Source organism: Corvus cornix, chromosome 12 (genome assembly GCF_000738735.6).
Source record: "Corvus cornix cornix isolate S_Up_H32 chromosome 12, ASM73873v5, whole genome shotgun sequence".
Taxonomy (NCBI): domain Eukaryota; kingdom Metazoa; phylum Chordata; class Aves; order Passeriformes; family Corvidae; genus Corvus; species Corvus cornix.
This window is the reverse complement of record NC_046342.1, coordinates 3833163-3843706: the sequence shown is the minus strand read 5'-3', so window position 1 is coordinate 3843706 and position 10544 is coordinate 3833163. Positions and strand designations below refer to the sequence as shown.

The 10544-nt window shown below is 51.8% G+C and overlaps 1 protein-coding gene across 2 annotated transcripts in view; it reads right to left on the bottom strand.

Annotated features, from left to right (window-relative positions):
• Positions 1–4406: 4406 nt before the first annotated feature.
• RBM6 (RNA binding motif protein 6) overlaps positions 4407–10544 on the bottom strand; it is a 57746-nt gene continuing 51608 nt past the window's right edge. For both annotated transcript variants that reach the window (XM_010389916.4, XM_019280400.3), the window contains 6 exons: positions 9938–10027; positions 9045–9317; positions 8415–8489; positions 7720–7817; positions 6363–6474; positions 4407–4680 (listed from right to left, as the gene is read on the bottom strand). In XM_010389916.4, coding sequence (XP_010388218.2) covers positions 4555–4680; positions 6363–6474; positions 7720–7817; positions 8415–8489; positions 9045–9317; positions 9938–10027 — 774 coding nt within the window. In that variant the 3' untranslated portion in view covers positions 4407–4554. The remainder of the gene's footprint in view (positions 4681–6362; positions 6475–7719; positions 7818–8414; positions 8490–9044; positions 9318–9937; positions 10028–10544) is intronic.

Below are 10544 nucleotides of genomic sequence, written 5' to 3'. Positions count from 1 at the left end.
GGAACTTTGCTGTCCATGCAAGAGAGGTTCCCAGCCCCTCGGCTATGCCCCAGAAAAGGACCCAAGGGAGCTACCTAAGACCCTACTAAGGCCCTGGGGACACTAAGTGGCCTCAGGTGAGCCCCCATCCACCCATCTGTTGCCCGCTGGACTGGGGACTCCTTTTAAGGCTAAGCCGGTGCTGTGAGCACTCTCAAGCTGTGCTGAAGGCCCAGCCTGCTCTCCTGGCCAGACCTCAAGCTGAGGTGGGCAGCCCCATCTCATGGATGGACCTTGGACAGGAGTTACAGGCAGCTTTGCTGCCAGCTTGCTGTGACAAGCTGGGGTGACCCTGCTCCTGCTGCCGCTCCTTAATGGGAGTTCAAACCACCCCAACACAGGTGCTCCAGCTCCTCAGGCTGATCCTCTCCTTCCCTGGGGATGGAGCCCAGCATGGGGCAGTGTGAAATCCTGCTGTAGGTGGGCAGAGGGATGTCTGGGGGCGGGAGATGCTCACCGGGTGTCTGCAGCAGCAGCAGTGCCTGTGGGGTGATGGCTGGGGCAGCTCCAGGGGTGAGCTCCAAGCTGTTACCCAGCCCTCTGCCTTTTCTGGACCAGCCCATCCTTCCATTGTGTGGGATGGGGGACTCTGTCCCTGGGGGCAATGCTTGCATTCCCAGCTTCCTTGCAGCACTCCCAAGTGCTCCGCGGGGAAGGAGGTGCACTTTAACAGGACTGGCCTCCCCCAGGCTGCAAAAGGCCAGAGCAGCACATACACAGACCCACACACCCACCAGCAGCAGCTTGACCAGACCACAACCCCTTCAAAATGTGCTGGCAAGAAAAATCCACATGGAGCTTGGACAAGGGCTTGTGCCTGTGCTTATCCTGGCTGTTCCGGGCACTGTGTCACTGACTATGGTGTCATTTATCTTCCTTTGAACCTTTGTGCTACCAAAAGGAAGTCCATTAAAGTGCAGCTTCACAAAGATTATACTTGGTGACATTTGAAAGCGTAACGTCCCCAGTACAGGAACAAAGAACAGAATGGTCTTTGTATGGATATGGATAAATAAGGAAATGGAGAACCTACATTAAATCGGGAGCGTGATTTGAGCAACAACCTCCTCTGAACACTGAACTCCTGTTTCTCAAGTCTAAAAACATGAAATGAGCAAAATTGTTCATCATATTCATCTGGCATCTGAGGGGCGACCCCCAGCCTCATCCTCCTTCCAGCAGCCCTTCTCTCCCTGAGGCAGGTCACTGCTGCAGAGGGAAGTACATTCCCTGGGTTCTCTCTCTTCTTCCCTTTTACAAACACTTCTCTCAGCCCAACTTACCATTTTTTCTATTTACAAAGCACAGCTCCCGCTCTTTACATAAATATATTTCACTTAAAACGGCCTGAGTCACTGCTATATCAATATTCATATGAGTAAATATTGGAAATCTAAGGCTATCTACTTGCTTTACATTGGGAAAGGGGGGGAAAAAGCAGCTCTTGCTCCAGAACCTCTCAGATGTCTGAAGCAGCCTCCTGCATACCAACCTGTGTGACTGATAGAGCTCAGAGATTGACACTCCCTTGGACAGGGGTCCAAGCAGCAGTGCCTCCAACCTTCTAAATGGTGGATTTAACCTCCTCTTTGGTTCCACTCAGTCCAAGGCTCCTGTTGCCTGCTCCTTTTAAATAAAATAATCCCTTTAACGCCCTTGTTCTGCTTTTTCTCCCCAGGCTTTTTGTACACACCGTTCCATTCATCCCAACCTTAGTGCTGCTTATGGGTCACCCCAGTCCTCCTCCTGTGTGTAACATCTGCACACCAAGCAACTTCTCCAGCACAGGATTCACCCTGGGAGTTGTTCTGATTCTCTGATTAGGACTTCCCAAAAATAAAAATAAATTGCAACTTGAGCCATACCCGTCACCACAGGATGGCACACAAGGCAATGTGCTGAACACAGCCACAGCAGTAGCACAGTGGTGAGTAATCTCTGAAATAAAAGCAAAATACTTGTAAGATATAAAGGTAGCTGCAATTCAGCTATGGCTTTGGGTCACCATCCTTCAAAAAATATTAAAGACATCAAAACCACTGTACCAAGGACAAATAGCTGGGGTTTCTGCATCACCAACTACGCTGCTGTTTTCCCAAGAGAATATGATGTTTTCTAGCTTGGTGCTTCTTTGTAATGCTTTTAGCTTCTCACTCTACTTATCTGTTCCAGTCTGTTAATAACCTCGCTCCAGTCACCTCAACCCAGCCCCAGAGGAGGGCTCCATGTTCCCTAATCCTGGATATCCCCCTGTAGATGCACAGAGTGGGTAGATGCCACGCCTATGGAGATTTGTATGTATAGTCTATACACACACATCTTCAAGGGAATACAAGGAGCTCACACTGGGTTACCTTGGGGAAGTGGAATTTCAAGGAATTAAGTCAGTATCTATCCAGGGGATACCTTTATTTTCCATGGGCTGGCACTGGGATACTCCCTTACAGTTCAGGTGTTCCCCGAAATCCCACACTCCTGGGAGTAACACTGTGTTGCTCTGACCTCTTACAACACAAACAGTATTCCTGATTTCCCATAATCATTTACTACGATCCTCAAAATTGTAGAAGCAAACACACCAAGTATTTCTATGATTAATACAACTAATGGGAGGTAGATCTACCACCACAGACAGAAAAAGGACTTCTCTTGATTGGAGGTGGATACATCCTGCAAGTAGATACTTTTAATTAATTTTTTCCCCTGTTTCCACAGCAGTCTGTTCCTGCTCCTCTTCTGTTCCTGACTTAAGCCCTGGCAATGGGCCTGCAAGGAAAGTGTTGTGTTGCCTCTCCTTTCACACACGCACATCACCGGCTAGAGGCAAGCAAGCACACGACTAAGCCAAGGAACATACATTATTTAATGTGGTCCATCTGTCCAAGGGAAGCTGCTCTTACATTTATCTGGTTTATTATCTTCCAATTAATCACGTATTACCAGTCGTTAACAGGCTTTCACTAAGATGCACATACCCACTTAGCAAATTAATAAAATCAGCTAATGGGTTCCTACGTTTGGCAGCTGTAAAGGCTCCCTCTGGTTGTCTTGGGAATGATGCTCTGTGGGTGCTCATTTTTGGCACACCCAGGTGCAGGACAGCCTGGGCAGCAGCTACAAATCTGCACCCAGATTCCCCTCTTCCCTCCCTGAAAAGGATGCCCCATCACAGTCATACTTCTTCCCCCTTTGTGCATGGATAATTTCCAGACTTGACAGCACCAGCTTGTTCTGCCAGCCCTGGTGCTACCCCCACTGCTCTGTGTGTGGGAGTTCATCCCCAGCAGCCCATCACCTTCCCCATCCATCCCTTACATGCCTGGGGCTCCCAGGAAGACTGAAGGCACTCAGCCCCATGTACTCACCAGCACCATGCCCACCTCCACCACCCCCAGCAGCAGGGGCCACAGTGCTGTGAGTACCTCCACTCTCCTCTGGCACTGCCTGTGCCAGAAGACAAGGAAATGCAGCGTGGACAGGTGTTCTGCTGCCTTTGGAAGTTGTCAGCTCTTGCAGGTGGCTCTTCACCTCCTAATTCTGCTGTCTTCAGCTTCCACATCTCCTGCTTTCCCTTCTTTGGGGTATCTGAAAGCAGTGTCAGGCCCTGCTCTCTGCCAGGTGAACAGGAAGGTGGTGGTAGGTACCAGCTCCTCACTGGGCATGAGATCTGCTCCCACTGGCCACTGCCATTGGCATCATCCTTATCCCTGCAGGCCACACTCAGCCTTGTCACCCGTGGGCCCTGCTGTGCTCACACACACAAACTTCCCTGTGCTCTGGTCAAACTGCCCCTGCTACACATTCCTGACCAGGAGCTGCCTCCACACCTCCCCAGAACAGGCCAGCAGCACCTACTTGGCTTTTCCTCTGTTCCCCTGACACCCTGGGCCAGCATGGTTATGTCCCCACACAACACTGCCGCCAGATCCAGCCTGCCCCACGTGGAATGTTCTGCCCTGGCTGGAATGCCCAGACAACACGCAGTGCTAATAAGGTCACCTTTAGCCATTAAGCTCTTGCTATTAATTGAACCCCATTGACCTCATCAGCTGCCAGGATGAATCCCACACAGATCACTCCTGCTTCTGAATGCCTCCCAGGCCTTGGGGGCATGCCTGGCTCCCAGCTCCCATCTTGACCCAGGAGTACATGGCACCAGGAGGATCTGTCCCTGAGATGACACGGAACACCACTGCAGGACAGTGGCACTGCTGGCAGGGTCTCCAAGCTACCAAACCTGTTCCAGTCCCACTGACACAGCTGCAAGTCCCAGGGACCTCATCAGCAAAAAGCAAAACACAATGGAAATCTTTCAAAGCATTACGTGCTTTCAAAACACACCAATTTAGCCACAAGACAAGCACTGTCAAATTTTCAGTTTTATTAAAAAAATTCTAGCAGCAAAACCTGTAACAATTCAAAAAACAGAACAAAACAAAAAAGACCAAACCTTCAAAAGAACATGACACAGAGAGAAAGAGATGGAGAGAAACAGATCTGGGGTTCCTCCACTGTTCACTCAAGCTCCTTATAGCGGGCAAACATGACCCTCCGGACGGCGTCGCGGTAGGTCTCGTTGGACTGCCTCTTGGGGGGCTTCCCTGGGGCCCCCAGCCCAGGGCCCTTCCTCCTGTTTTCTGCCTGCAAACAGACACAGCTCACATTAGTGATTTCTCCTCCCATAAATAAAAAGCTTCCCTGGGCTGCTTCAGGACTGCTGACTGCTCCCACGTGGATCCACGAGCAGAGGAAGAGCAAGTGCTCTGTGTTCTTCCAAAAGCTGGTTGGGAAAAACTACAGACCCTTTGAGGGCAACAAAAGCAGCCAGCAAATGCCCGGTGGGAATCAAACCCCAGGGATCAGCTGTGGAGGAGTGGGCAGCCAAGAGGCAGCACCAGCAGCCGCAGGCGAGCCAGGATGGAAACGGAGCAAGGGAAAGCTCTGACGAGAGCTGGGCTCCAGGGGAGCTGTTTGCTGTTAGTCTGCATTGGCACAAGCTCAGCTGTTCTCTCAACAGAGCTCCCATGGGCACTGGTACCTCGCTCGGAATTTCAAGCAGTTTACAAGGACTGGTTTTCTCAGTCAGCACCTGCATTATTCAGCAATACCTGCCTGGAGCCAGCCCAGGAGGGCAGGCCTGAGGCTAGAAGTTTCTCTGGCTCTTCAGTCCAATCCACCTGAATACCAGAGATCTCACCAGTTGGGCCAAGAGATCAGAGCTGCGTGGGGTTGACATGGTCACATGGCTTTGCCCAGCATGACTTGGAAGTGAAAGGCAAGCACATCTCTTCTGGCCTATGAACTGTATGAGGGCTGTGCTTTGCCATCAGCTCCCCCTGCAGAGGGGGAGCCCTCACGGGAGCTCAGACCTCCCAGGGTGTGGTGCTGGAGCTGGCCCTCGGACAAAGCCTGTTTTATGGGCAGAGGGACCTCACCACAAGGACTGAGCAGCAGCTGGGGGCTGTTCCTGCTGTCTGCACTGAAGAGGGACTCTTGCCTCGTGTATGTGGGCTCAAGCAAACATGCGTCACGAAGCCTCAAATATTTGCTTTAATGATCTACTTGACTGCAGGCTGAATGTCACCCTGTGAGCCCTGCTCCAAGCTGCCTGTCCCTCAGCAGAGCATGGACACCACAGCACCTGGCCAGCCCCGAACCTGCCACCAGAGCATGGCCCTGCTCACGTGGCCCTGGGCAAGGCAGAGCAGCCCCTGGCCCAGGCTGCTTCTCTGACAAACCCTCTGCAGTAAATTAAGGTCCACTGAGAGACCAGCCTGTCACAGAAGGCAGGATCTACCTGACCCTGCCTACCCCAACATCCCTTGCCGATGGGCCTCTGCTCCTTGTCAGGTACTGTATCTTGGTATTATCTTCTGATGTCCAGAGTCTGCAATGGCAGCCAGAGCCTCACAAGTGCTAAGCAGAGCAGATAAAGAGCATCTTGGGCCCTGCGGCTTTGGCTACGCTCACACTTCTCCAGGGGAAGTTCACCTTTTTCCCCAGCTCACATGGCTGCAGAGAACCTAGCTGGAAACCTGCTCAAACCCCAGCCTGACTTTGAGCAGGTACTAACAAGATGCTCACACCCTTCCTGCTCACTGTTACTCTATTTTCAACACCTCCAGATCCGTATAAATTCTAACCTTGTTCTATAGCCAACATACTTGCAGCCCCTCCCAGCCTGCAAAGTTCATCAGTGCACACATATTATTCCATCAAGCGGGTGCTGAGATTTGCAGCCTGACCTGAACTCCCTCCAGCTCTCCTGGGAAACATTATGGGCTGCAGGACAGTGGTGTGCTTTGAAAGGCAGGAAGACTCACCTCCACTGGTGATGCTGTGCCCTGCTGGTTGTGGCCAAAGCCTTTCTTCCACCCCGGAGACTGCACCATTCGGTTCCCTTTGTTGTTACTGTCAAGCCTTGGGTCATAGTCACTGCAAAAGAGCCAGAATCAATTGTCCAGTCTTGCAATGCTTCAAACACATGCCAGGGATTTTTAGTTCTGCTAATAGAACCTTCACTGACATTTCAGCCTCTCATGAGGGATATCCAAGTTTCTTGCCAGAAGCACACCGCCTAAGGAAACCACCACGTCAGATTCTGTGTGCAGGGCTCACACACCTTTGACTGCAAAATTTCTTGTCCCACCTCAGGGGGAAATACACCAGGGCACAGGAAATGAGCTCAGACTCCCAAATATTTACAGTATAAGCAAGCCAGGAGCCTTCTGTGCTTGTATTTCTTAATTAGAATCTTAGCAATAGCAAGAAAGCAAAGTTTAATCCCGGCTGCTCTGTTAGATCTTTCCTTTCTCCCAGTGCTGTGGTCATGGAGCTCAACAGATGCAGTGTTGATTGGGACACACTTTCTCCCACCTCATTACTCATCCAAGACCATTAACCTAACCAAAAGCCCCAGTTTTGAAAACATCTCAGCATAAAAGACTCTTCCTTCAGACAATTTCTACTTTCTGGCTGCTGGTGACACTGCACACAAACAGTTTTAGTTTATCTACAGCTATTCCAGGAAAACAGAGGGAAGAGAAGATGTGGATGTTTAAACTGCAAGACACAGAGGAAAGGTCTCCTTCTGAGGTGCTGTGCCAGAAGAAAACAGGCACATAACCAGTTCTATCTTCAACACACGCCTGGCCGTTCCTCAGCCCACTGAACACGCGAGCTCACAGCAGGCAGGCCTGTCGAGAACTCCACACAGCACGCACTTTCTTCCTCCACCTACTCTGAACGAGATGGAAACAGCTCCCAGCGTTCCTCTGAGTCAGGGAACAGATGAAACACAGCTTTGCTCTTTCTTTCAATGGCTAGATGCCAGGACAGGAGGGCAGCAAGTGCCTTAAGGACGAGGTGGATAGGAACAGGCTGCATTCCACTCTCTGTGTCTGGCCAGGCACACTCAGACCCCCATCTCACCCCTCCAGCACCAGGCAGCTTTGCTCTGCTCTTCCCAGACCCTTGTTTCCACCCCGGCCCTCTCCTGACCTCTACAAGATGTCCTGCAGTACAACAGGCTCACACTTTGAGGAACTCTGTCTCAGTCTGTCTGGTTGTTACTTTGCAGATCTACCCCCCTGGCCAATTCCCAGCCTTGGTCTGCCAGCAGCACACATCCCATCCCAGCATCAGCATCCCCAAAGAGACCTAACCCAGAACAGCCATTACCTCTCTGAGTCCCGGTCATATCTGAGCCGTTTCCTCTCTGGTGAATCCATCTGCTGGAATTTCTCTCTCCGGTCATTTCCTTTGTCTTTATGCCTCCCCTTCACAACAGAAAGAACAAAGTAAGTACAGGAGCTATGAAGGATTCAACACTGCAGGAGACTGCTCTGCATGCAGGTCTCATCTGATCCTCAGCTAGCTGGAAGGCTGTCCTGGGGACTCACAAATACTGAACACTCACATCCCACAATCCACTTGCTCTGTTCAGATGTCATCTGTTGGGCTGACCCAGACCTGTTGTTGCAGCTTTCCAGCTACAGCACCAGGAGCAGCTCTGTGACCTTCCGAACAATGGACAGTTCTCCTGTCCCTGCCCAGGCAGCAGCAGCCCATACACCCCAGCAGTTTTAGATGGAAATTTGTGTCCCACTTAGCCCAGAGCCCAGTGCTGGCTTGCAGGACAACAGAACCACACTCAGACCCTTCTGTGAGGAATGAGATCTGCTCTTAGAAGTCACAGAACTACTTACAGGTCCTGGTGCAGAGTGAGCCCACAGTTCACTTTTGGGAGGCATCTGATGCCTGGTGCCTAAGTGGATGCCTGGTGATACCTGGTGCATAAGTAGAGGTCTGCCCGGGACCACCACCCGCCCAGTGCAGAAGCACAAGCAGCTGCCTGCCCACCACCACAGACGCACCTCACGCTCTCTCTTCTCCAAATATGCCAGTTCCTGCTCAGATCGTTTAATCTTCATATGAATCTCTAGGTTTTGCTGGAAGGAGGAAGACAGAAGGCAGTGTCAAGCAGAGAACACAAGCTGTCAGGGTCATCTGCTCCACCCACAAGGAGCACAGGTAAAGCAGCATGCTCTTGTGGCTGCACTATACCAGGCACAGCAGCCTCTCCTGCAGCCCAGACTACCTGCTCCCCCACAGAGGCCTGGAGCCCTTCCTCCCTGCAGTAAGGAAGGCAACCAGTCCTATTTTAACCCACGTGCAGCTTGGCTCTCCTAAAAGCAAGAGCTCAAAGGCAGCGCAGAACATGGGAGAGCACGTGCCAAGTTCTTACCACTCTCATGCTCCTGTGTGCCAGCACCCCACTCTGCCCAAGCCTTAGCTATCTCACTACAGCTTACAAAGTCACACCTTGATGTTACAGCACTCCCATGGCAGGAACAAGCAGTTCACACAATGCTTTGAACAGAGCTTTGAGGCAACTTTGCCTGCTACTGTGTCAAACTCAGCACAGCTCTTCCCACCCAACCACTGCGTTTTCCCTGCAGCTCACAAAGCTGTTGAGCCAACGGCAGCCCCCAGCTTCCCCATACCTTGTGCAGGTTGGAAAGCTGCTGGTGCTTGATGAGCACTTCCTTGTTGGGGAACTGCCTCCTGCACAGAAGGCAGGCCAGCTTGTTCCAGTCAGTCAGTTTGTCGTCGCTGGCCTTGGCCTTCCGCGGCTGCTCCTCGCGCGGCGCCGGTGGGTGCGGGGGAGGCGGCAGCCACTGAGCCTGGGACTGCTCCTCCTCTTCCTCCTCCTCTTCATTGTCGCTGTCTCCTCCATACTCTCCCAGAAGTCCTATCAGAGGGTTCACCACCTTGGGCTGAGGGAAGTGGAGAAAAGTGTGACAATTTGTAGCATTAAGCCTGCCTGGCCAGCACAGCTTTGCTTCCCCAACCTATCTCCCTGTGACTCCTGTCTCTGTTCCAGTCCAAGAGGCAGAGAGTTGCTTCCCAGCAGCACAGGCAGGGAACAGAGAGGAGCTGGCTGGCTTCTTTCCCTTCACGTCAGAGGGTGGAAGCCCTTCTGCTCTCTAGACAGGCCATGCTTTGGTGCCAGGCTTTTCCAACCTGCCACACACCTGAGCACAAGAAGCCACCAGAGGCCATGGCTGTTTGGCAGCGAGCTGCTGTCACTCACCTCCTCTAGAAATGGAGATCAGTGAGATTTGGCTTTCCTCAGACTGGAAGAGTTTTCTGCCTTAGGACTGGTTGAGTGAGATCCTGCTAAAACGCAGGTATCAAATTTCCCCATGCTAGAAGCCCACAAACAAGGTCAGATTTAAAAAACAAACTGCCTTCCATCCCCAGCACTCCCTCCTCTGGCATGAGAAACATCTCTGGCACCTCTGGCACTCGCGATTGCAGCCAGGCTGTGCTGAGCCTCCCTAGTCCTGTATCCAGGCTCAAACAGGGCAAAATGCCATCCTTTGGAGATACTTACCGGGGCTGCACTCTCTTCCTTTTTCACAGAAGGAGGTAAAGGTTTTTTAAAGACATCTTCTGCAGAGAACTTCTCCTCTCCAGTCTCAGTCTGAAACAGTTGAGATCAAGTGTTGAGACTGCCCTAGCATGGACTCAGAGCACACAATAGCTAAGCACTCCAACAAGTCTCCAAGGAAACCAGGTGGTTGGCAGAAATGAGGCGGTGGTTTTGGTGGGAGACATTCCCATTCTGTGGAATCCAGAGCTCTCCTGGAGCCATACTTGTGATTTTAGAGACAGCTGCAGCAGCTCAACATGCTGTCTCAGCCCGCCCCACTCTCACTCTTTGCTGCACTGTGATGCTGACAGTGGTCCCAGTCAGTGAGGGAGCTGGGGCAGGGCCAGGCACCTCTCTGTGTGCACAAAGGACATGAAGACCAGGTACAAAGCCACCCTCACTGCCAGACAACACCAATTTTCTCTGCTGTGACTGTGGCACAACATATGGCCAGGCTCAGCCAGCATGGCAGGGTTCCCAGGATCTTCTTTATCCTGGACAGAGGGCACCAGAGACTGCAGTCAGCACTGCGACAGGATGAGCCTGTGATACTCAGCTGTGTGCTCAG